Raw genomic sequence first — 26,894 nt, 5'->3', positions numbered from 1 at the left:
CCGCGTACCACAAAAAAAAAAAAAAAAAAAAAACTATCAGAGCACAAAAACAAGTCCTATGGGAAAATGCCAGGATTTCTAAAATAACTGCGAGTGACCATGTAACATTTATAATAATACTGCTGTTAATTTGCTTTAATTCATTTTTCCTTTTTAAATTGTGGTTTTACCACGAGTAGTTGCAATAGAGAGAGTAATGTGGCATGTATGATTTCTGTGTTCTACTTTTTTTGTTTGTTTGTTTTTGGCTGCACTGCATGGCTTGCAGGATCTTAGTTCCTGACCAGGGACTGAACGCCCAGGCCCTTGGCAGTGAAAGCCCAGAGTGCTAACCACTGGACTGCCCGGGAGTTCCCTATTTCTGTGTTCTAGATATGGAAATAGATTCAGAGAAGTTAAATAACTTCCCGAGGTCTCACAGCAAATAAATGGTGGATTTTGAAGTAATATTCAGGTGCGTTTTTGGTAAACTTAACTTTTTCTGATTGCTTACTATCCTAAGCACATTATGTGCCCTTTTTTTTAAAATTTAAATTCACATTTTCTGGTGTCCGTTCTACTATTCTTCTCTGCCTCTAGAAGAAGAAACTCTATTTAAATGGAAAAGGAGACATTCCATAGCCCTCCAGAAATATATTTTCAGTGGTCTTTATGGAAAAAAAACTGGGATATGGAGGCATAATCCTGTATTTTTATTTTTTTCTTGAGGACACTGGTGTATGTTTCTTAGTGCCTTTTTATTTCCCTCTTCATTTATAGCCAGGATTTATCAGACTTCTTAGTCTCATGATTCCTTTACACGCTTAGAAATTATTGAGAACCTAACTTTTGTTTATATTTGTTATATACATTGTTATTTACCATGTAGAAATTAAAACCAAGATATTTTTAAAATCATTTTTTAAACTAAAAAAGTTAATGTTAACATAAGTAACATTTTATGAAAAATAACTTCTCAAAAAAATTTAGTGGCAAGAATGGTATTGTTTTACATTTTTCAAATCTCTTTAATGTCTGGCTTAAGAAGATTGCTCTATTCTGCTATCTGCTTCTTCATTCAATATCTAAGTTGTGTAACCTCTGGAAAACTTCATATACTCGTGAGAGGAGAGTGAAGAAGGCAGATAACATCATTTTGGTATTATTGTGAAATAGTTTTGAACTTAAGAGCCCCCGGAAGGGTCTTAGGGTCCCTGTACCATACAATGAGAGTTGCTGCTCTAGACAGTAGACACAGTGATGCGTGTTGAGGACACAAGGCCTAATCTATCCTCTGGAATTAATGGGAGCCAAAACCAGAAAAACAAAGGAAACAATTGATTTACAAAAGAGTCTAATACATTCATTCTATAAATTTGTAGTGAAACTGATCAAGACCCAAAAAACAGACAAGATAACTGCAAGTTTTGATAAGTGCACTTAAGTGTGCAAAGGAGAAAGAATAGAAGACCAAAGATACCTCCTTTAGACAGGGTGACCAGGAGAGGCCTCTAAAGAAGTGACACTTAAGCTGAGACCCAGCCATGTGGAGAGAGAGAGTCCTCTGAACTGGGAAGTAATTTAGAGCTGCCTTAAGTTATTTATTTCCTTGTTTATTATCTGCTCCTCCCACAAGGATATAAGCTCTCTGAGGAGTGGGTCTGTTTCTTTGTTGTCCATTGTTATATTGCCAGCACCTCGTACAGTACCTGGCACATAGGTGCACAGTGCAGATTTCTGAATGAGTGAAACAAGTCCTAGAGAGCAGCGAGCAGAGGGAGAGGGGCATAAAGTAAGGCTCAGGGGGCAGTCCCACGAGGCTGTGTAGGCCATCAGAGGTTAGGGTTGTATTCCAGGCACATTGGGAACTTAGAACAGAAGGAGGACTTGTCCCACTTCGGTTTAAGGCAACTTTTTCAGCTGTATGGAAGATGGGCTGGAGGGGAGCAACAGTGGAGTGACACCACGTAGGCTTTTGCAGGACTCCAGGTGAGAAATGACAGCCTGTACCAAGCAGTAGTGATAGAGAAAAGGGGCAGAATCAAGGTGTATTTTGGACCTGGCACTGACCCGACTTGCTAATGGAATTAATTTGGAGAATGAGGATAGGAAGTGACAACTAGATTTACTTGTTGAACACCTGAGCAGCTGGTGCCAGTGTATGGAGATGAGATGGTTCATGGGCCTAGTGTGGAAAAGACCAGGTCAGGAGGCAAAAATCAAGGGTACTCTTATGAGTACAGTTAGTCCCCTCTTACCCAAGGCTTCACTTTCCAAGGTTTCGGTCACCCACAGTCAACCTTGGTCTGTGAATATGAAATGGAAAATTCCAGAAATGATCAATAAGTTTTAAATTGCACACTGTTCTGAGTAGCGTGATGACATCTTGGCCGACCTGGGACATGAATCGTCCCTTTGTCCAACGTATCTCGCCCCTTAGTCATTTAGTAGCCGTCAGGGTTATCAGATTGACTGTCACAGTATCACAGTGCTTGTGTTCAGGTCACCCTTATCTTACTTAACAATGACCCCAAAGCACACGAGGAGTGATGCTGGCAATTCATATATGCCAAAGAGAATCCATAAAGTACTTCCTTTAAGTGAAAGGGTGAAAGTTCTCGACTTAGTAAGGAAAGGGAAAAAGTCATATGCTGAGGTTGCCACCATCTTCGGTAAAAACAAATAGGAAAAAGAAATTTGTGCTAGTTTTGCTGTCACACCTCAAACTGCAAAAGTTACGAACACAGTGAGTTGTCATACAAGATATTTTGAGAGAGACCACATTCACATAACTTTCATTACAGTATAACTGTTCTACTATTATTAGTTATTGTTGTTAATCCCTTACTGTGCCTAATTGGTAAAATAAACTTTATCATAGGCATGTATGTATAGGAAAAACCATAGTATATATAGGCTTCAGTACTATTTGTGGTTTCAGGCATCCACTGGGGGTCTTGGAACTTATCTCAGGTAAATACGGGGTGTGTTCAGTTTGAGATGTTTGTTTAACACCTAAGTGGATGTGTCAGCTAGACACCGTGGATATTCAAGTCTGGAATTCGGAGTAGAGGTCAGGGCTGGACACAAAAAGTTGGGAATCTTAACCATAAAGATATTTAAGTTCATGGGAATTGAGGCAGTCACTTAGGAAAAAAACATAAGAGAAATGTCTCAAGGCCAAGCCTTGAGGAACCCCAACATTTAGGTTGGATAGAGGAAAGGGAGCCAAAAGGGGGAGTGAAGAGTGGCCAATGAGGTGGGGGGAAAACCAGGAGGGCAGTTGGTGAGGATGGTTGCTCTCCTTCCTAGGTGTAAGAACACACAGGAAGAGCAGAGAGTACATTCGGGGGTGGGGGGAGAAGCCCCAGAAAGAGGCTTGGCTGAAGGTGAGGCTCTGTCCAAGTCTTAAAGGGTCTGTAGGAGTAATCCTAGCACAGATGGGGAAAGTAGGCATTTTCTAGGCAGAGAGAACAGGTTTGACCAAAGTCCTGCAGACAAGGAGCAGGGAAATGAATACTCGAGGAAGTTACGAATTAGAACAGGAGGAGATGATGAGCAATGAGGCTTGAGAAGTGGGCAGGAACCACCAATCAAAAAGGGCCTTCCATGTAATAGGGTTGGAGGACTTTTTATTCCTTATTATCAAGGTAATAAAATGCTCATAGAAAATATGTAAAAACAAGAAGTCAACAAGGAAACCACTTCCCAGAGATCTTATTATCTATCTTCCTATACATTTCCTTACATAGTTGAAACTCTGTATGTTTTACAGCTTGTTTTTATATGTTTTGCTTAAGAAGTTTTGTTAAACACTTCTCCATGACACCAAAGGCTTCATAAACATCTTTTTTAATGACTAGACACTATTTCATAACGTAATCAAAACAAATTAATTCCTTTAATGTTCTGTGTTTATTTCCAACATGTCAAACTTACACTGGATGCTTTAAAATATTTTTGTATTTTACACAAATTTCTTTTAAAAATCCTTGGTAGACGTCAAACGGCTTTCTACCGAACTTTCGCAATTTACTCTTGGCAGACTTCTGCCTCAGATTGTTTAGAACAATCACCATGGATGCGGTGCGACGACTGGATGGGGGCGGGCTGGGGGGTGGAGACCGGTGTGGGCCCGGGTGAGAGGACCTGGGCGTCCGGCAGCCCGGCTACCGGTTTGGAACGTAGCCTGGAAGGTCGTCAGAAACGCAGAACCTCAGGTCCCAGTCCAGACCTACCTAATTCGAACCTGCATGTTAACCAGACGCCCAGACTCCTCTGCCCATTCAAGTGTGAGAAGCACTGATCTAGAACAGTGGTTTCAGATTACACACTTAGAATCACCTGGGGAGCTTTAAAAAATTCCAACGTCCCGGTTGCACCCCATTCCTATCAAATCTCCGAGAGTGAAACCAAAAAACAAAACCTGCAAGTGATCCCAACGTGCAGCCAATTTTGAGAACCTGTGATCTAGGGGCGTAGGGTGGACGGAAACGTAACAATGGCCTGTTGGGCTCAGGTGGCTGAGGAGCAGGTATGAGAGCGAAACGTACTCTGCACCGCATAGCTCCGCTCTGCGTTTGCAATTTTGTACAACGTACACGTAGCGCCCGTGTAGAAGAACTAACAAGCGTGGGAAGGCCTAACGTCGGTACCCTGAATCGGGCGCTAAGCCAGCCAGGCCAGGGCAGGTGGCCCTTCACCTAGGCGAGCGCTCCCCGCCCCCGCGCCCCGCCCCTCCGAGCGCCCGGAGGAGACTTGGGGCGCAGGCGCACTCGCCGCCGCGGCTGTGTCGGCCTCCGCTGACGTCAGGACGCCTCGCGGGTTAGTCCCCCGCCCTGGCCCCCGAGTTCCGCGCGGGCCGGGCTGGGGCGGGGCGTCGGGCCAGCTGAGCTATCCGGTCAGACCGCGCCAGTTTGAATGAAAGCTCCTCAAGATGGCGGCGGCCGGGGCCGAGGCGCGAGGAGGTGAGGGCTGGAGAGCGGCGCCCCGCACTGTCCCCCGTCCGCCGAGCAAACTCCCGAGGCCCGGGAAGCGGGGCCGGGACGCGCGGGCCGGCCGGAGCGCGACGCGGCGAGACGCCGCCTCCCGCGCCACTGACACCGCGGCCCCCAGACGCGCGCCGCGGGCTCCTCCCTGCCCCCGGCCCCTGACCCTCCTCGCGGCTCGGCCCGCCCGCTGCCCTCAGTCCCCTCCCGCGCCCGACCCCCGCGCGGCCCGGCCCGCGCGGCCCGGCCCCCGCCGCCCGCCGCGCCCGAGCGCCCTTCCCGCGGGGCAGCCGTGCGGGGGCGTCCGGGCGGCCCCGGCGCGGCTCGAGGTCCGTGGGCACGCTGGGGGCGCGACTCCTTTGTGGTGGTTTGAGCGGGACGTTTGCGGTCGGGCTGGCTTCGGAACTGGGGAGCGGGAGGACCCCGTGGGGTGAGTGTGACCTCAGTGTCAGAGGAGCGGAGAGAGGTCGGGGCAGAGGTGTGAAGGCTAAGCGAGGAAATAAGTGAGGATGCACCCCGATGCGGACGCACCGGGAGGGGCGGTTCCCCGTTGCAGAGAACCCCAGTGAGTGGGTACTGGCGGCGGCAGCGCCTGGCTTACGGGAATCGGTTTCCCCCCCTCCCTTCCCCTCCCGTAACTTGCGAGGTATTTATGTGGACGCCGAAGAATTCGGTGCCGAACGTGTGTTTGTGCGCGCGCTGAAGGACGGGAACTTTCGCTGCCTTCTAGAATTGAAAGGTATTTTCCAGCGCTGCGCCTCTCTGCGTGGATTATGAATTCATCACCCCCCCAACTTTTCCTCCGCTAGGGGTTAGTGTTGGAACTAGTGTCAAGTTTTCGTGGTGGTCATGAAATGTTTAATCTTACCAATGAATTCTTTTTCTGCCGCGGGGGGCGGAGGGTTTGCAGTTTTTTATGTTCCAAGTTTTCTTATCCCCCAAAACAGCATTTCCGTGGAGGGTCGCGTCTTGAATCCTCGTGTTACTCGGACTGGGTGAAAATGGTAGGAACGGCAGACAAATCCACGTTGGGTAGATAGTCCAGAGGAACCTCCTCTGCATGTGATCCGCATAATGAGGTTACCTTTTACACAACACATCCCGAGGCGATTTCAATAGAAGGGACTTAAGGGGTCGTTTCTATTCTGCCCCTCTCCTCCCCCCAAACCACCACTCCAAAACCAGCAGACTTTCCCCCCAGATATTTTGGGGGAAAATCTTGGTCTAGAATCATGCGTCCTTCTTTGGAAGGGGTTGGGGGCGCGTGTGGAAATCGTACTTCAGGGTTTCTGACCGTGAAATCCTGGTGTGAGGTGGGGAGGACGAGGGGAGATTATAGGAAGACCAGCTGTTCTCTCTTCCCTGGAAATTACCTCCAACGCAAAAGATTATCACCACTACCTTGGAGAGCTACCAAGTAAAGCCTGCGTTTACTGATAAATTTTGTTTGGTAATCCCAGTTTACAACAACCCTGCCATTTTTTTCAGCGAAGCTGAAACCCAGAAAGATGGAAACCTCCCTAAAATCATGCGGCTCAGTGGCCTGGCGGAGGCTGGGCCAGAGGGCCTCTTGATCCTTTCTGGTGCTTCTACTAGCGCTAGCCCTAAAGCCAGGTTCACGACCTGTTTCTAAATACCAGTTTGTGTTAATATACTTTAAATGCAGTAGGGTAGCGTACTGTTTACAGGAATTTGAGGGTAAAATCTTCCGCAGCAGAGTTAGTTACTGGCTTCTACGAGGTTGATCATGAGGACGGCTGATTTCCTTCAAGCTTGGTGTGTGGATTATGTAAATTGAATACTCTCTGTATTGTCATTCTTGGCTTTGAAAGCAATACAGGAAATGAGTAGTAACAAAACTCAATATACTCTCCGTTGTTTTGTTTTAACTCCTGGGTTTATTGACCTTGATAATAATACATTGCAGCATGGGCAAAATCGGAGTTGAAATTTTATGCAACCTTCCAAAATGGGAAAAGTAGGCCATGTGATGTATGCGTATGTAACTATAGAATTAGATTTCAGTTAGATTTCAGTTCTTATTGTTCAACTAAGAATCTTACATTGTTACTTTTTAACAATGTAAGATTATTTTAAAATATATTTAAGATGTATTTCTAACAATAATGAGTGTGTCCTTGAGATCTACATTTTATTAAATGGGCAATTCTGTGTAGAATACAATGAAAAAGTCAAAAATATTATTTCGACTTTTGCATCTATATGTAATCTTATGCAAGCTTATAGACATGAAACATTTTGTTCAGGGGGCCTACTAGAAATTGACATCAGTTAAACATGTAGGGTAGAGACCCATGAGAAAATCCAGGAAGATCAATTTACCAAAAGAGTTCTTTAATGGTTAACTTTTTAAAGATGTGTACATGGTTTCTTGTCATATGAATTTTTAGTCTTATAAAATTGCCAGTTGAAGGGTGGGGATATAGAGGTCTTGAGTTTTCCCCTTTTTTTTTTCTTTTGGTTTTTTGTTTTGTTTTATTTTAATTGAGTAGCTATTTCACTAGTAAAGAATTCTATTTTCTTATTGTAGCTTGGTGTGTGCCTTGCCTAGTTTCACTTGATACTCTTCAGGAATTATGTAGAAAAGAAAAGCTCACATGTAAATCGATTGGAATCACCAAAAGGAATCTAAACAATTATGAGGTGGAATACTTGTGTGACTACAAGGTAGTAAAGGTAAGGCAAATATCTAGACCCTTAAAAGAGACCTAATCAGACTTCAATTCAGTATTTCATATTTCTGTGACATAAAAAGAACCTTAAAAGTAAGCAGAACTCTTCTTAATGGTTAAAATTCTTGGCCATAATAAAGTTATGTCCTATCATCTGTTTTGCCAAATAACATTGAGAGGTTTTTGAAGCATAAAATGTTCTTATATTAGAATATTTCAAGGTGCTCATATCAATATCATTCTACATCCAACTCTTGATTATCTCCAGGTGGATTTTACCAGAGCAAATGTTGTATCTGAGATTGGCTTCTCCTGCCATTCATTGTGCTCCTGAATCATGTTTCCCCACTATCACCTGAGACGAACCTAAAAATTCAAGCCAATTGTAGCGGTACTGAATCTCCTCAAGAAGCATCACCGTTTGTATTTCCTGCCATCCTGTCAAACTCCTGCTAGTAGTGAGGTTCTGTTGTGCAGTAGAATGGCCTGGAGTTCACAGCCATTTCTAGGCTTCGTCTAGAACCTCATGACTTCAGCAAAGTTATTTAACTTCTCTGGGCCTCACTTTGTTTCTGTTCCTCTACAGGGTTGTTCTTCAAGAAGCTCTTTCAATCTAAACCTTACAATATATTTTTGAGTAATTCACCTTTCTGTAGCCTACGTCCTCTACAAGAACTCTGTTTCAATTAATTAATCTGTCCATTCTTGCAGATGAATGAATCAGGAATCCTGTTAAACTCTTTGTTTTCCTTCTTTTTCATGCTCCACGTGGATTCAGTCATTAAATCCGATTCTTCCTTTGAAACATCCATCTTCTTTTGGTATCACTGACTTCCCCACTCAGTGGGATTTTACGATGAAGCATTTCACCTACACTCTCAGCAGCCTTCAACCCCAAAACAACCCTGTCATCTGCCAATTCAGTTTATAAACCCTGGCCTGACCAGTCTAGCCACAGGTGTCATATAATCACACTTACATATTATTTCTATTCTTGCACTGCTCAGTTCTACTTGACAAGCTTTTTATCGTTTGCTTGCTTCTTCCATTTCTGTCATCAGTTTCCCCAAATTTTATTACTTTTCTGGACTTCCGACTCTATCCCTCACCCTCTCATATTCAGCTGCAGACTCCTGCCTCACTGGATCCTTCAAGGATGAACTCTCAAGTGACCTTCACACCAGGGATCTGTATCTTTGTTCATTCTTTCAGAGGTGTCACCATTTTTCTTTTTTTCTTCCTACCCATTCCCTTTAGGACTTTGCTTAATCTCTGATGTCTTTTTTGCATCAAGCACTGTTTTTCCACTGCTTTATCTTAATCAATAAACCTATTCAGATCTTCCTTAACCTTCTGAAATCTTTCTTAGGTCTTCCCTCCCCACTCAAGCATTTCCTGTCTTTTCTTTCTACTTCATTTCCTATTAACTTTTTAAAAACGGCTTTATTGACATATAATTCACATACCCTACAATTCACCAATTTAAACTGTAGAATTAATTCAAAGCTTTTTGTACCCTCTCAGAATTATTCTAAAACTTGTTGTGGAGATGGTAGCACATTTTCATTACCCTAAAAAGAACCCCATACTGCTTAGCCATCACCCCCCAAACCTCCCCATCTCTTTTCCCTGCTAACCCTAGGCGACCACTAATCTACTTTCTGTCTCAATAGATTTACCTATTTGGACATTTCATATAAATGGAATCGTACAATATTTATGTGATCCTTTATGATTGGCTTCCTGCATTTAGCATAATGTTTTCAAGGTTCATTCATGCTGTAGCACGTATCAATACTTCATTCTTTTTTATTGCCAAATATTCCATTGTATGGATATATCACATTTAATTTATCCATTCATCGCTTGATGGACATTTGGGTTGTTCCTGTTTGGGGGCTATTATAAGTAATGCTGTTATAAACATTCATGTACAAGTCTTTGTGTGGGCATGTTTTCATTTCTCTTGGATATATACCTAGGAGTTGAATTGCTGGGTTATATGGTACCTCTGTGTGTAACCATTTGAGCAACTGTCAAACTGTTTTGCAAAGTGACCGCACCATTTTACATTCCCACCAGCAGCGTATGAGGGTTTCAATTTCTACATCTTCACCAATACTTGTTGTTACTGACTTTTTGATGATAGTTGTCCTTGTGGGTATGGAGTGTCTCATGGGTTTGATTTGCATTTCTCTCATGGCTAATGATGCTGAGCGTCTTCTCAAGTGCGTATAACTATCGGTCCGCAGCCTGTTAGGAACCAGGCCGCACAGCAGGAGGTGAGCGGCCGGGGAGTGCGCAAGGCTTCACCTGCCGCTCCCATCGCTCGCGGCACCGCCTGAACCGTCCTCCCCCCGCCCCCCACCCCAATCCATGGAAACATTGTCTTACACAGAACCGGTCCCTGGTGCCAAAGAGGTTGGGGACCGCTGCTTATAGCCATTTGTATATCTTCTCTGGAGAACTGTCTATTCAGATCCTTTACCTGTTTTTTTAAAATTGGGCTGTTTGTCTTTTTATACTGAGTTGTAATAGTTCTTTGTGTATTCTAGATAGACCCTTATCAGATACACAGTTTGCAAAAAAATTTCTGCTGTAGCTTGCCTTTCCACTTGTTACTGACTTTTTAACCCTCTCTGTTCTGATTGACGGCTGTCAGTGGCCTCCTCAAGGCCAAACTCGAGGACCTCAGCTCTTACTGTGCCACTTTGCAACACCTAACACCGTTGGCTCCTCTTTTCTTCTCTGAAACTCGTGTCTTGGAGAGGCGGCCTAGGTGCTGGTTCACATTCTGTCTCTACCATGTACTCGTTGCGTGACCTTCAGCACGTTACGTAGGTTCTCTTTCCTTCGCTGCTTCCCGTACAGGGTGAGGGGCATTACAGCACCGTCTCGTGGGGTTAGTGTGAGCGGGGACTGACCTGTGGTGGTCATGCCGTAGAGGTGTGTACTGTCATCATTGTTCCTCACCTCTATCTCCACTTCTTTTCGCCACCAGTTTTTCTAACTGTTCTTCCTGAATCTCCTTTACGGTCTCTTACCTGTGCTTCTGGAGTGTTCATACATAATCTCCAAGGCTCTGTCCTTGGCCCCCTTATCACCTTGAAGCTGCTCTGTAGATGACCTCTTTCCCAGTGGTTTCTACTTATATCTGTCTCTTTGCCTCATGACCCTCAGATCTTTGTGAGGCATTGACTTCTTTCTGAGCTTCATTTCAAGCTGGACACCCTACAGGTACCACATTCAGCATATTCAAACCTGCACCCATCTTCCTCCCTCTAAGCTTCATCCTGATCTAGTGTTCCCTACCTAGTTTGACAGAATCATAATACTCCCAGTTACCTAACCTTATCATTTCATACGTTTTACATTCCTCCTTCCTCCCTCCCCTCTAAATCTAATAGGTCATCAGACTATGTGGCCTCTACCTCTCTGTCTTTTCCTGTTCATTCCTGTTATACTTTGACAGAGTAAGTTACCAAGGAGTCTGTGCTTACATTGAAGGAGCTGCCAATTTTCTTTCTTATGCTACAGAATTCTGAGTATTATAGTTCACTTTGGGTAACTTTTGCTACTAGTTTCTCCTTCATCCTTCTCCTTTCGGTTCCTTGCTTTGGAATAAGCACGCTTTGCACACTTATGTCCTCCTACAACCCACTTATATTCCTCACTTCTTATCCTGCCTCGCACAGATAACTGAATCTGTAAGCCAGTAGTACTTGAACGTACCTCTACCTTTTCTGTCTGTCTGTCGGTCTGTCTCTCATGTTCAGGGCAGGTGAAAGATCTTAACACCCTATCCTTTTCTTTTTTGTTTTGTTTTGTTTTGTTTTTTTGCGGTACACGGGCCTCTCACTGTTGTGGCCTCTCCCATTGTGGTGGAGCACAGGCTCCGGACGCGCAGGCTCAGCGGCCATGGCTCAGGGGCCCAGCCGCTCCGCGGCATGTGGGATCCTCCCGGACTGGGGCACGAACCCGCGTCCCCTGCATCGGCAGGCGGACTCTCAACCACTGCGCCCCCAGGGAAGCCCTATCCTTTTCTTATATGTTCCCCTCCATTTAGCTCATGAAAGACACTGTCTCAGTACCATCTCCTTCAAAGCTATTACAGTTGTTTCTGAAACACAGCTCTGATTGCATTAGGACTTTCCTTTAGCCCTTTAAGTGGCTCCCTGGTGTCTGCCAGTCTAAGCTGAGACCCTTTGGACTAAGGCTGTTATCATCTGGCCACCAGCCCCCTTTCCAGCTTGTGACATACCCTACTTGTAACATATCCTCCTTGTGTGTTCTCTTGTAGCATTTCCTACTTCCTTACCACATTGATATACTTGTAAATTCTTCCCCGTAGCTAAGGTTTACTGAGTATCTGCTAAGAGCTAAGCACTCTTCTAAGCGTTGAGAATTTAACTAAAAAGCAAGCATAGCTTATATTCCAATACCTGAACACATCATGCACCTTTGTGCCCTTTTGCGTTTCTCATCCAGTTCTCTCTTTGATATATTGTTTCCCTTCTCTCCTTGCAAAATCTGCATGGCCTGCAAAGTTCAACTGAAAGGTTACCACCAGCCGTAGAGCTTTCTTCCCTTCCCCACCTCTAGCAAAATTAATTGCTTTATATTCAGGACTTATAAAGCACTGTTCTTGTCATTGTTCTAGAGCTGTTCACATTTTGTAGCTTTGTTTCATACCTGCTGAACTGTCAACAATTTGAGGGCCAGGACTATGTCTTACTATAGCCCCTAGTACATAATGGGTATTTAGTTCATGGTTGATGAATTGAATTGGGTTTTGCGTCAGTGATTTCTCCAGTCCTCACCGTCACTATTAGACTAGACCTTCATAGCTTCACGCTTAAATTATAGCAGCAATTTATTGACTAATGTCTCCTGTTTCACCTTTCTGTCGTCTCACTCAATAAACGTTTGAGTTTCTCTGTGTGTCAGGTACTGCGTTAGGCAGTGGGAAAATAAAGGCTCATGAGAAACTGTCCCCTGACCTTAAGGAGCTCACAGCCCCGTGGAAAAGAGTGACGAGTAAATCCCCCAGTGCAATAGTATAACAAGCGCTAGGGCAGACAGCATGATGTGATCCGTGAGAGGTATGCCTGGGCTGGCAGAGAAGGCTTCCCAGAAAAGGTGATATCCAGCTGGGGCCTGATGTGATGAGGAGAGGCTTTCCTTCAGGCCTTAACATAGAGAATGGGGTGGTAGGATCTGGAAGGGGGAGACCAGCAGAGGAACTCCAGCCGTCCTGCAGCAGTGGGGGGTCATCGGAACGGTTCTGAGAAGAGTGACTCTATCAGATGTGCAGCTCAGAGAGTTCTCTCTCTGCAGTGAGGAGCGTGGATGGGCAGGAAGGGGAAGGACGTGTATAACTCACACCTTCTGGAAGGCTGTTGCAGTAATCTGGGCAAGAAGAGATGGTGCTCGAACTAAAGTAGTAACAGTAACGATGAAGATAAGTCGGTGATTTCTTGAATTACAGCGGATGTAAAATTTAAGTCTGTGGTTTAGTGGTCAGGGGGTTGGCTGGGGATCCAGCAGTGAGGGGTCCACATCTAGGAAAGCTTGCCATGGTGTGGATAGTAAGACTGTTCACCAAGACCCAGGAATATAAGAAGATAAGGCTTAAGGAGGATGAGGATAGGAGGACTAGACTCAAGTTGGAGAAGAAGGTTGAGAACATTTAAGTGTAAGACGCCCAGCAGCTAGTTGGAAATGTGGCTCCAAATCAAGAGTGCGAACTAAGTGGAAGCATTGTTCTTGAAGCAATTGGCAAGAAGATGGGGACTGAAGCCCCGGGACTGGGTACAGTTACCCCTTCATGAACTCTGCAGATGCTTCTCCAGTCTTCTGCCATCTACCATGTCACGCACGGGGCACTAGCAGTCTCAGCAGAGAATGACACACAGGTGTGGTCCCTGATGTCCTGGGGTTTATCTTCCAGTGAGAGTCGAAAAACCTTAAATATCGTTGTACAAAGGACCTAATCATAGTTGAGGTGAGGCTAATGTAACAGAAGACTCTGGCTCCTCTTGGAGAGAGGAGGCAGGTGTCTGTGAGGAACTGATGTTTAAACTTAGTACTAAAGGGTGAAAAGATAATGGGGGAGGGTCTTGAGTCAGAAGAGAGCCTGACTCCTTCAAGGAATCTGCAGTGTGAGTGGACCATAGAGGGATTGAAAAGAGGCTGGAAGGATGGGGCGGGCCCCAGAAAGTGCGTCTCCGTGTAGGCCAGGAAGGGACTTTTGGACTCTCTCTTAAGGGCAATAGGGAAATACTTTGTACTTTTGAGCAGGGGGAGTGACACAGGGAGAGAGGTGTGTTGAAAATATTACTCTGGCTGTTGCGCCGTGAGTGGATTGAAAGGATGAGAGGCCATTGCAGTGATCCAGGTAAAGAAAACGGGTGAAGAGCCAGGACTGAGGAGCAGTGAGTGGTACTCACAGGAAGAACCGTCACAGCGACTGAGGAAAACTGGCAGGAGCGGTAGGAGGAAAATCAGGAGAGCAAACACAGCAGCCTGAGGAGGAGATGATGTCAGCAAGGTAGAGTCATACCCAGTGGGTCAGAGGAGTGTAAAGCTCCCTCTGGATCGAGCAATGGACGGGTCATTGACACCCTTAGAGCGTTTCTGGGCTATGGGTAGAAGAAGCCGAAATAGAATGGATTAAAGAATTAGTTGGAGGTGAGAAAGTAGGGTCAGGTGGCATGGGCGCCTCTTTCAAGCACTCTAGCTTTGAAGAAGGGCTATGTAGGGTCTAAGGGTGTTCACAATTTTTAATTTAAAACAAAATCCGAGTAGATACTATGATTTTAAAAACTGAGTGTTATAAAGCATCTTATACTGAGACTATACCTTAGTCTCCAAGCTCTGAACTTTTAGTAATTTATCATATCTTTTCGAGATCCCTTACTTATTCAAGCATTTATATCTCAAAGGAGGTTTAGTTTAATTTTGCCTTTAAAAAATAAGGGAGGGGCTTCCCTGGTGGCTCAGTGGTTGAGAGTCCGCCTGCCGATTCAGGGGACACGGGTTCGTGCCCCGGTCCGGGAGGATCCCACATGCCGCGGAACGGCTGGGCCCGTGAGCCATGGCCGCTGAGCCTGCGCGTCCGGAGCCTGTGCTCCGCAACGGGAGAGGCCACAGCAGTGAGAGGCCCGCGTACCGCAGGCATGCACGCATGCATGCATGCATAAATAAATAAATTAATAATCAATTAATTAAAAAAAAAACTAAGGGAGATTCAGATGCTAGTGAGGACCAGGAGAGAGCAAGAGACCGAAGAGACAGGAGACGGGAGTGACTGACGGAGGAAGGGCCTCTCTCCTCTTGTGTCTGTGGCCCCCTTCTTGTCTAGCTCCACGCTCAGGGTCACGTGCTGCTGAAAATAACGGGGGAGGCGGTGGGATAGGGACCCCTGAGGGAAGTGGAGGAGGTCTGGAATAGCCAGCTCGGGAAGTGGAGAGAACGCTAGCTGGGGGAACAGCCGGGTGGTTACCGTGATGAGCTCATGTCGGGCCCAGGGGAACTCAAAGGCTGTTCCTTTGAGTGAGACCAGTGGTGGTCTCACTGCTGTGTGGTTTTCCTGTGCCATGTTCTTGCCATGTCACCCCTTTTCATACACAGACACTTCTGACAAAACGGGGTGCTCTTCATTAACATCCTCACCTTGTCAGTGAAGAGCGAGCCCCATGCACATCGGTGGGGCTTCTCCCCTAGGAATCAAATATTAAAGAAATACTACTCAAAGCTTTGATTCCTTAAAGTGTCCAGACCATTCTATGTCTCTAGGACTACCACTGTACTGCATGGCCACATACTACCACATACTAACAGAATATCCACCTTTAACAATAGAGTCATACTCCTAAAAGACTGATTGCACTTAAGAGTGATTCGTTAAGAACTGGAATAACAGAAATCATTACACTAAAACCTGAATCTTAGAGACCAGGAAAGCAGAGCTCCAAGAGGGACTTCTCCAAGGTCATGCTGCTCATTTGTGTCAGTCTTGGGCCTCTAACCCAGGCCCCAAAATTCCTACCCTGTGTCGGTTGCTGGTATGGAAATCTAGTGACTTTCCATTGACCGTAATAGTTCTCAAACTGTGTTCTCATGGAACACTGGGATTTTCATAATCAGATTCAGGCTGTTCTACCACTAATAGTGAATACTGTGATTACTTCAAAACTTGCAGGGGAAAAATAGCTAATGGGAAGGCAGATTTTTGTTGTTGTTGTTTTTTGTGCCCCCACATAGATGTATTTTAAAGGGTTTGTGCTCGCTACCACTTACTGGCTACAGAGAGCAGATGACAGAACAAATATTGAAAAACCATGAATTGCTATCTCCAGGTTAAGTTGAACAGCCTGCATTTCTTTTAAGGATTCAAGTCGTTACTGTTGTGATTTTTATATTGCATACGTGTTGGTAGTCGTATTTTTCGTTATACATTCAGAAACATTTAGTCAAAGGCTGGGATATAGTAGGGAATTGTGCTTGGTTCTGGGGCTGCAAAGAATAAGATTCTTTCCTTCCCCACAGATGGCTTATAGTTTAGATTAGAAATGGGAACACGAGTTGGCAGTAATCAGAGGCAGGGAAGACGTCACGGGAGAGATGACATTTGAGCCGAGTTTTAAAGATGAGTAGGTTTTTCTACACATAAAAGATGAGACTGAAATAAGTGTTCAGTAGACACATGGAAGAAGACATTCTAATTAGAAATAGCTGTGTGAACAAAGCAACAGAAAAGTATGCAAAGGCCTGGCGTGTTCAGTTACAAACAGCAGTTCATTGTGGCTGGAGGGTGGTGTGTGCATGGGGCCATATTGGAACATTGAGTCAGGGAGGCATCAGGGACCCAGTCAAGAAGGATCTTTGTTATAATAGGAAGCTTGAGCTTAATTCTTTAGGCAGTGGGCGAGCCATTAAAATTTTTAAGCAAGAAAATAACAGAATGGCTGGCACTGTGGATTTTTTGTTTTTATGAGAAAACTGCAGGTTAGTCGAGAAGGGCAGAGTGGAGTGCTGTCAGCCTGGGGGCAGGGACACCGGCAGGAGATCAGCGTCCTAATCCCGGCAAGGCTGAAGGCTTGCGGGAACGGGGTTCTGGCGAAAGAGGTGGGCCAGAAGAAGCATACGGAGACACTTGGTGATGGGCTGGGTTGAGAGGAAGGAAGAGGTGAGATTGACCTGCTTTGCGACTTCTGTGACTAGGTAGATGGGGGTGACGCTGCCATTGATGGGGAATACAGAGAGAAACCGTTCAGGAACAACCGTGGCGAGTGCCTTGTGGATAGATTGATTAAGAACCTGTGGGACAGACATCCAGTAGGCTGTTGACTGTCTGGGGTTGCAGCTAAAATTTTGGGAGAATCAGCCTACCGTTAAAACCAGTGGAGTGAAGAGGTTTTGCCCAGAGAGAACATTTGGAGCAAGAATTCTTAGTCTGGAATCCACATATCCTGAATTTACCCATTGTATCATACATGTGACTTTTGATAGGGGAAGGTCTGTAGCTTTCTTCGGATTCTCAAAAGAGATGAACACTTGTTTAGTGTGAAAAGGGGCCAAAGACAGAGCCCTGAGTGTCTGCATTGTGTAAGTGCAGTTCCTAGTAGACAAGATGGAATTAAATGTATTTACATGGAATGAAGCTCCCCACAGAAACACCATGGTTTCTAAGAATTGTAAAAACCATTGGCCTCTACGATAAAGTCAGGTGCTCAAAGCTGTCCGAAATTTGCTCTTGCCTTGCCGTTACCGTTTTACCTCTCGCTTCAGTGTTCTAAACTTTAAAGCTGGCTAAGTCCATCTCTTCACTGTTTTCTGGATACTTCATGCAAATCTTAGCTCCAAGCTTCTGCTTGTGTTTTCATCCTGCCTGCCCTGTGCCCTACCCAACAAATGCTATCCGTCTTTCACAGTGTAGTTTGTTCTACTTCCTCTGTGCCTTTTTCTCATTGACCTATATTGATTTCCCTCTGTGTATTTTAGTGGTATCTATTGTCTTATTTGTTTTGGCATTTAAAATTGTACCACCTTGCACTGCTACTTATTTTACATACTGTTGCCTTCCTTTCCCAGCGAGATTTTGCTCCTAAAGGCTAGTATTACCTTGCATCTCATCACACCCTCTAGTGACCAAACTTTCATATGCTCATAATAGATACTAAAATATTTGAATGAATTTAACCTAAGCTAAACATAGTGGGGAAAATGTCTTGAAGAAAAAAATTAATAAGATGCATTCCAAATTACACAGGAATGATTAACAGATCATTTTTATGACGCCACTCCATTTCTATAGGTAATCAAGAGTTGATTGCATATCTGAATAAGATACTGACATCCTATGAGACTTAAGAAATTTTTGACTAAATTTTTGAAATTTTGCGGTATTGAAGTAATTGAATTTGTTAAGTCAAACTGATTTTTCTGTATAAAATTATCTTATTTTTCAAAATGTAAAGATCTTTTTTGGATTTTAAAAGTAAAACAAGGCTTATAAAATAAAAGGAGTCTACAAAGTGGAAATAAAATGTTACTAATATTTCTGTAGCACTTAGGTTTTCGAAGCATCTTTACCATCCGTAAATTAGGTAGGTACAATGTGATTAACGTACAAAACTTGCAAGTGACTCATCGTAAAACAATATATTATTTTGGAAGTTGACTACAGTGGCATAGTGTTTTTAGTTTTGCTGAATGATAATTTAGTTTAATCATCTGACTTGAAGCCACCATTTGTTTCTTTCATTGTTTGCTGGTAACTTTGGTATAACCCAGGGCTATGGTAGGAAAAACTGCAGCAGGTAAAAAAAAAAAAAAAAAAAAAAAAAAAGACCAGGGTTGCATTGCTTTATTCTGGAATCAGAAACTTTTTTTTTTTTTTTCTTTTTTTTTGCTGTACGCGGGCCTCTCACCGCTGCGGCCTCTCCCGTTGCGGAGCACAGGCTCCGGACGCGCAGGCCCAGCGGCCATGGCTCACGGGCCCAGCCGCTCCGCGGCCCGTGGGATCCCCCCGGTCCGGGGCACGAATCCGTGTCCCCTGCAGCGGCAGGCGGACTCCCAACCACTGCGCCACCAGGGAAGCCCTCAGAAACATTTTTAACTTTCATAATTAAGGGGAATCGGTAATGTTAGATACTGCCAAGTGGGTCTCATTATTACTGAGCATAGATCTGCCAGCAGCAGTCCCAAATTGCAGTAGTCACCTCAGGAGGGAGAAATCCATGTTACGTTTAGTGAGCCAGTATGACTGACACTTCAATATATGTCTAGGCTTTTTTTTTCCTGGAATCATAGTATATATTTTCATAGAAGTACAGTTTTTGTGCATATGCTCACACCATAATTGAGCCACTTTTTTTAACAAAACATACTTTGACCATTTTCACAAAGAAGCAGAGGTCTTTTAATTAACAAGCATTACTGCTTATTGGGTAGAATATAATAAAACATCGAGATGAAGATAAGCACTCTCACTAGTCAGGTGACCTCCTGCAAAGCTGCCTCAGTTCTCCTTACCCAATGGTGCCTCCACAGTGTGGCTTATACCACATTTCCTAGACCTGCCAGGTCACTTGGCATTAATAAACTATGACTAGTAAAACATCCTTACTTTATAATAAAACCTTTATTAAAAATTTCAGGGAAAAGCAAATGTATCCCAGTTAAGTTTTTATCAATATCTATGAATTAAAAGAACTAAAAACCATAGAATGCGGTTTAATCACTTTCATATTTCAGAAGGCGTTTTACCCTAGCGCTCGTGGATATATGTTCACTATTCCAGAGAACAAAGACAAAATTGAGAGACTTTACTTGAAAAATTTTTTTCTTACATACACTAGACTACCTTTTTTAAGAGAAACTTAACATAGCATTGCCTGGCTTCAAGGGAAGAAAACGTAGCCAGTCACCGGGGTGGGAAGGCAAGATTTCAGATACCATGGTGGCCAGCAGCAGTCTGAGGGATAAGTCAAAATATTTGATCTTTGGTGCCTTGAGGGCCTGCCACCTAATCCAGCCGTGGGCGACTCTAAGGTAAGAACTCTCTGGAATTGTGCTGTTCAATAGAAATATAGTACAAGCTACATATGTATACAGTCGGCCCTATGCATCCCCGGGTTCTACACCCCAGGATTCAGCTAACCCCGGATAGAAAATACTTGCAAAAGAAAAAAACTCCAGAAAGTTCCAAAGCAGAACTTGAATTTGCCATGTGTTGGCAACGATTTATATAGCATTCACATTATATTAGATATTGTAAGTAATCTAGAGATGATTTAAAGTATATGAGTAGATTATATGCAAATACTGTGCCATTTTACATATGAGACATGAGCATCCGTGGATTTTGGGTTCTGAGAGGGATCCTGGAACCAATCCTCTGGTGAATACCGAAGGACAACTATAATTTTAAATTTTCTTGTAACCATGTTAAACAAAATGGAAAGAAGCCGGTGAAATTGCTTTCAGTAATACATTTAATTTAACCCCAAATATTATTTCAACGTGTAATCGATATTTGCACATTAAGAAATATTTTTTTTAATTAACAAATATTTTGCGTTATTTTTTTGTGCTGAGTTGTTGAAGTGCAGTGTGTATTACACTTAGAGCACATCTCAATTCAGACTAGCCACATTTCCTGTGCTCCGTAGCCACATGCAGCCAGGAATGACTGTATGGGACAGTTCACTCTAGAAAATCTAGGGGATGTGTGCCCAGGACATTGAGAAAGAACTTCCCTCATAGCCAGTGTAAAATATGAAATTACAGACCTCAGAGGATGCCTACATCTCTGCTGGCCAAGCAAGCCACCGACCTGGGTCATAAATTATTCATTTGGGGACAGCTTATTTCCATGATCAAGATCAATATTTTTTGTGTCACTTTGATCACTGTTTGGTAACATATTCATGACTTTCAGTACTTTTATCTTTCTCCAGGTGCGACTTTTTTGTCTCTGGTCAAACATCATGCCACATCTAAATTCTATGCATAGTTTATGTAATATAAAGAAAAATAGTTTTATTTTTATGATTTGTATTTCATCTGCTAGTAACTTGTGATTGTGTATTCTGAACTTTATTAAGAAAAATGATAATACCTTACTCTTTAAGATATTAAATTCTTTTCAGTAATTGGGTCTGTCATAATCTGATTTGCATTTTCTTTTATATTTTAAGGATATGGAATATTATCTTGTAAAATGGAAAGGATGGCCAGATTCTACAAATACTTGGGAACCTTTGCAAAATCTCAAGTGCCCATTACTGCTTCAGCAGTTCTCTAATGACAAGCATAATTATTTATCTCAGGTAAAGAAAGGCAAAGCAATAACTCTAAAAGAAAATCACAGAGCTTTGAAACCTGCCATTGCTGAATACATTGTAGAGAAGGCTAAACAAAGGATAGCTCTGCAGAGATGGCAGGACGAACTCAACAGAAGGAAGAATCACAAAGGAATGATTTTTGTTGAAAATACTGTGGACTTAGAGGGCCCCCCTTCAGACTTCTACTACATTAATGAATACAAACCAGCTCCTGGAATCAGCTTAGTAAATGAAGCCACCTTTGGTTGTTCATGCACAGATTGCTTCTTTGAGAAATGTTGTCCTGCTGAAGCTGGAGTTCTTTTGGCTTATAATAAAAATCAACAAATTAAAATCCCACCTGGCACCCCCATTTACGAATGCAACTCAAGGTGTCAGTGTGGACCCGATTGTCCCAACAGGATTGTCCAAAAAGGCACACAGTATTCACTTTGCATCTTTCGGACCAGCAATGGCTGCGGCTGGGGCGTAAAGACCCTTGTGAAGATTAGGAGAAGGAGCTTTGTCATGGAGTATGTCGGAGAGGTACGCTCGCTTCTCTCATAGCAGACAGTGTGCAGGAGGCTCGTGCTCTTGAGGCGCCGCCTTTTACCTCAGTAACAAACACGCTTGGTACGTTTTGCTGTTACCGTTTGCAGATATGTACAGACTTCAGGTTTGAGGGAAGGGTTCACTGGCATCATGAGAAATACAAACTTGAATGTGAACCAAAAAAATTATACGCAGTGACAAATGAAGTAGCGTCGCCTTTCAACAAACACCCACTCATAGTCATTGAAACTGGCATTTGCAACTTTGAAAATATGACCACTATTTTTACACAAAAGTCCTAAGAAGAATATCAGATCTAAATACCTCCTGACTTGGAAACTTTGAAATTGTAATTTACTTCATCCATTTGACCAAATATGATTAAGTGTAGTTGGCAAAACTCAATTTTGCATCAGCATGAAAGATACTGTAGAGTACATGAATGCTTTATGAGCAAGTATAGTAAAATACACATAAAAACATTTATTGCATCCACTGATAAGAAAAATCCAAACTCTTTGCATCTGTAACTCAGCTACAAAGACCATTCTCTAAAATACCAACTCCTGAGCACATTTATTTGTATACATATAATGCATATATACAAAAAATAGTATTTACCACCTACTATTTTAAGCATACTATTCTAAGCACCTTACGTTTCAGCTCTTACTAAATTCTCTCAACAACTCTGTGAGGTGGTAGTATTTCCTCCATTATTGTACAGCAGGAAACTGAGGCACAGAGAAATTAAGCAGCTCGCCCAGGGTCACTTAGCAGTAGAGAAGAGCCAAGGTTCAAAACCAAGGCTCCAGAATCACTGCACTTCACCCCTACACCGCACTTCCTCAAACTGAGGGGTGGGCTAAGCTGCGGCTAAGAACAGTATGAGTGTGACTGCATGTCTGGGGTTGTCAAACCAGATATTTTAAAAGTTGTTTGGAATTGGATCACCTTTTTTTTTTTTTTTTTTTTTTTTTGCGGTACACGGGCCTCACTGTTGTGGCCTCTCCCGTTGCGGAGCACAGGCTCCGGGCGTGCAGGCTCAGCGGCCATGGCTCACGGGCCCAGCCGCTCCGCGGCATGTGGGATCTTCCCGGACCAGGGCACGAACCCGTGTCCCCTGCATCGGCAGGCAGACTCTCAACCACTGCGCCACCAGGGAAGCCCTGGATCACCTTTAATTATCTGTATTCATCCAGAATTCTGAGGTTAAATGGCATCTCTATTTTGATCCTGAAATTTTTAGATAATGGCAGATTATTATAAATCACTATTCAGAATACTAGACCTTGTATAATCAGATTGTTCTCTTCTTTTGGTTTAATGAATGCGGCAGCTAAATTTGGTTGACACCATGAATCACTTGAGCCATTTTTGGTTTCCTGAGCTGAGCGTGTGGTCAGGCTGTGTTCTTCAGAGCAGAACTGTATAGATGATGGTTGTGAGCTACAGAAGTTCATGAAAACCACCTATTCTACAAAATTAAACTTTCCAAACAGTTGACTGCAAATTTAACGTACCTTCTCTCCTCTATTTGTAACAAATTTCCATTTGTAACTGTACACAGATTGGTTATAGGAAAAATATGCCTTCAGAGCATATTGAGAGCATACCTACTTCTGAATTTAGTCCTTTACACTCTGTTATGTCTTACAGAGAACTGTAGTTGTGTAGCTTTTTTGAACATACCAATAAATTAGAATCGAAGTTGGGTACTGTTTCAGCTTGCTAATTGTTGGGTTGTCCTCACTCTCATTTGAACAGTCATACTTCGTTTGCACCATCTGTTCTCCTCTCTTTGATTTCCCTCCTTTGTTCATCTAGCTCTTCTAGGGTAGTTTATGTGAATGTTTATTTTGATGGCACTTTTATTTCTTTTTATGCACTTGAAGGCATTAATATGTTAATAGATTTGTGGATGGGTGTTTCTTCAGCAATAGCTATATAATATACTATAGTTTTTTCTTTTTAGGTAATCACAAGTGAAGAAGCTGAAAGACGGGGGCAGTTATATGACAACAAAGGAATCACGTATCTCTTTGATCTGGACTATGAATCTGATGAATTCACAGTGGATGCAGCTCGATACGGAAATGTGTCTCATTTTGTGAATCACAGTGTAAGAGAGAAAGTATAGACAGGACTAATTAGTACTGTTTTAAAAGATTTTCCATACTTGAGGAATAATTGTCTTTAAATTATATACTCTTTCATTATCTCCAAAGTATTTTAATACAAGGCTTCTTCTCTTAATTCCTGGTATTATTGCTGTTTTAGGAAAATTCCTCGAGGTGCCTACCAAATAACATCCATTTTGCAGGAGTCTTTACCTATGTTACTTCATTTACACTTTCCAACAACTTTATGAGATAGGTATTGTCCTCATATAGAGGAGGAAATTAATGAGCAGAGGCGTTAAGAGGTAAAAAAGTTTAAGAATTAACACGTAACTCTATGGGTTACAGAAGTTAACAGCTAAATTTAGGATACACAACTAAAGAAGGGTAGATTGCTGTGTTCTCTTAAAATGTAAACATGTTAACGTTTTTATAAAATTTAAGAATTTCTAGAGTATTGAAGTATTTAGGGCTACTTTTCTAAATTATGAATTAGTCTTCTTAATTCTTGTTTGAAAAGAACTTAGAATACACTTGGACCCTTAACTCCAGAATCTTATACTCTATAAAAACTATTTCCAAAAGTAAGGGAGGTTAGGAGTTACTGGACACCTCCTAAGTGCTAGATGGATAACATAGTATTAGGCTTGTGAGATTGACATTCTCTCTATTCTATAGATCAGATGACATTATCTCCATTTTATAGATTACAAGGGAAATGTGTCTCAGAGCATAAGTTCTATAGCTGACCATATAAGGAGGTAGACCATGTTAATCTTTTGATGGATTTTATACCAAAAAACTAGTTTATGATTAGTAATGAGATGTCAGGGACCTTCTGACTCCTTTGTTTTCTGGTTTACTTAAATGTTTTTTTCTTAATGATAAGATTGAGATACTCTCCAAATAGATGTATTCTATTCAAGGACAATTAAACAGTTATTTTGATTTCTTAGTATGATTCACCGGATCTTTCTTGCATATGCTAGAATTTAGTGCCGAGTTCTCAAAATGCTGAATAATTCCAAACAGAAGTTTATGAAACCCCATGCATATGAAATTTGAGCTCTACAGTGCTGATTTGATTTTTTAAAAACAGTTACTCAAGTTCTTTAAATATGCCTTACTAGAGCATGTTTTACTTTTAATTTCAATAATTCTATTTCTATTTCTAGATGTTCTTCTTGGGCATATTTTGAATCTTTCTAGGCTCTTCAATAAACTTTTGATACAGTAGTCCCTCCTTATCTGCAGTTGCACCTTCTGTGGTTTTAGTTACCGGCTGTCAAAATGCTCCAAAAATATTAAATAAAAAATTTCAGAAACAAGCAAAAAAAAAGTATACCTTACTAAAATATTTACAGGTGAAATGAGAATGTTATCTAACATTTGCATTAAAATTCTCCAAAAACAATTAAGAAGTTGGGACTAGATGAAACAAGATTGACAGAAATGTTAATAAGCTTTGAAGTTGCATAGTGGATATATGTGGACTTACTATGTTATTTTCTCTACTTTTATGTATGTCTGAAATTTTCTGTAAGGGAACACAGTATTTTTAAATGTGCATGCCTCAAAGACCTCTAAACAATAAGCAACTTAATTTCTAGTAGAACTTAAAACTAATACTTTGGGAAATTAAAGATTTTATATAGCATGTAGAAGAGCTCGTTTATGTCAATTTTACTTAAGTGGGTTCTCATGTTCCTTTTTAGTGTGACCCGAATCTTCAGGTGTTCAACGTTTTCATTGATAACCTCGACACCCGTCTTCCCCGAATAGCATTATTTTCCACGAGAACTATAAATGCTGGAGAAGAGCTCACTTTTGATTATCAAATGAAAGGTATGATTTTCAAGTACAGTTTCTTTGGTGGAGTCTCAGTGTGAAGAATCTAATCAGAATAGGAGAAGACCTTAGAGCATCTGAACCAAACTAATGTTAAGGTTTTAAAAAATGAGGCTATAAGAGTTTGTCTTTTTGCTGAGGGCACAAAGCTAATCTGACAGAGCTAATACTAGAATCCAGGTCTGCCTGATCTTGGGCTGAGTAATGCTCTTTCTTCTACAGCATGTTGCTGCCTGCTTTTTTCACAACTTCCATACAGAAGCTTATTTATTATAACATCTTTTCTCAATATTACTTGTATTTAAAAAATTTTAAGCCTACATTTCTGAATATTTACTAAAAGATGTATATTCGTAAGATTGAAAATATGATTTAAATCACATATGAGCTTATTCCATTCCTAACTGAATCTGGCTTTTAAAGAGAACATTTAATTGTTTGCTTTACTGTGACAACATGTGTTTTCTTTTCTTTGTTTTTCTAAGTATGATGCCCTTTACGTATTGTTACTACTTGACCTTGCTTTATGGCTCTTAAGCAATTTATGAAATGAATGCTCGTATATTGGATTTTACTAGTAAGTTTCATCATTTCACAAATCCATTCTCATAAATATGGACTAATAACATACACTTTACCTCTTACTAGCCCACAGCATCCTTTCAAGACAGTTTGTAATGATTTTATCAATTTACAACTGATAGAAAATTTGAAACTCATTATGAATTGTCTTAACTCTTTCTCCTGTATTTCTTTTTCTATGTATTCAGGTTCTGGAGATATATCTTCAGATTCTATTGACCACAGCCCAGCCAAAAAGAGGGCCAGAACTGTGTGCAAATGTGGAGCTGTGACTTGCAGAGGTTACCTCAACTGAATTTTCAGGAAATAGAACTGATGATGATTATAGTTTTTTTCCTAATGTTACCATTTTTAAAAAATAAGTATTTGGGACTCTTTTCATATTATCAAGATTATACACTATGTTAATTTACAATTCGTGTTTCAAACTATTGGCCAAATGCGTTACTGATGCTTCTGAAGGAGAGGAACACAGGGTCACATAGACTAATTTGAAATATACATATTCAGACTATTTACAGATCTGTGTAGAAGTCTGTGTGAATAGAGAAATGCCTCCTTCAGTGTTTAAGTGTTAAACTAATGATGTAACAGTCAACTAAGATCAAATATTCGACTTGCCATACACCTTGAATTTAGAGAAATAGAGTTAATTCTTATTGGACAAATATACGAGTTCTATTTTTGTTATTGTCATTCCTGTTTACCTACTTACTACTCATTGTACTTGTATTTGAGACAAATAGGTGATACTGAATTATACTCTATTTTCTACTTTCATTAAAACATTGAGATCTTAAT

At 42.1% G+C, this 26,894-nt stretch overlaps 1 protein-coding gene across 3 annotated transcripts; it reads left to right on the top strand.

Annotated features, from left to right (window-relative positions):
* Positions 1-4,915: 4,915 nt before the first annotated feature.
* On the top strand, positions 4,916-26,388 carry SUV39H2 (SUV39H2 histone lysine methyltransferase; the record flags this gene model as incomplete). Of its 3 annotated transcripts, none has more annotated exons than XM_079700090.1 (6): positions 4,916-4,946; positions 7,519-7,664; positions 20,866-20,997; positions 23,519-23,665; positions 25,379-25,508; positions 26,282-26,388. In XM_079700090.1, 6 exons carry the CDS (start codon positions 4,916-4,918, stop codon positions 26,386-26,388), a joined length of 693 nt encoding a protein of 230 aa, XP_079556216.1. The 3 variants fall into 3 exon arrangements, with proteins under 3 accessions (XP_079556216.1, XP_079556215.1, XP_079556217.1); XM_079700089.1 differs by having other exon boundaries at positions 20,866-21,537; XM_079700091.1 differs by lacking the exon at positions 4,916-4,946 and adding an exon at positions 5,708-5,778 and having other exon boundaries at positions 20,866-21,537.
* Between the last annotated feature and the right edge of the window lie 506 nt (positions 26,389-26,894).

The sequence above is a fragment of the Hyperoodon ampullatus genome (assembly GCF_949752795.1).
Source record: "Hyperoodon ampullatus genome assembly, chromosome: 3".
In the NCBI taxonomy this organism is placed as follows: Eukaryota; Metazoa; Chordata; class Mammalia; order Artiodactyla; family Ziphiidae; genus Hyperoodon; species Hyperoodon ampullatus.
This window is presented reverse-complemented; position numbering and strand designations above follow the sequence as displayed.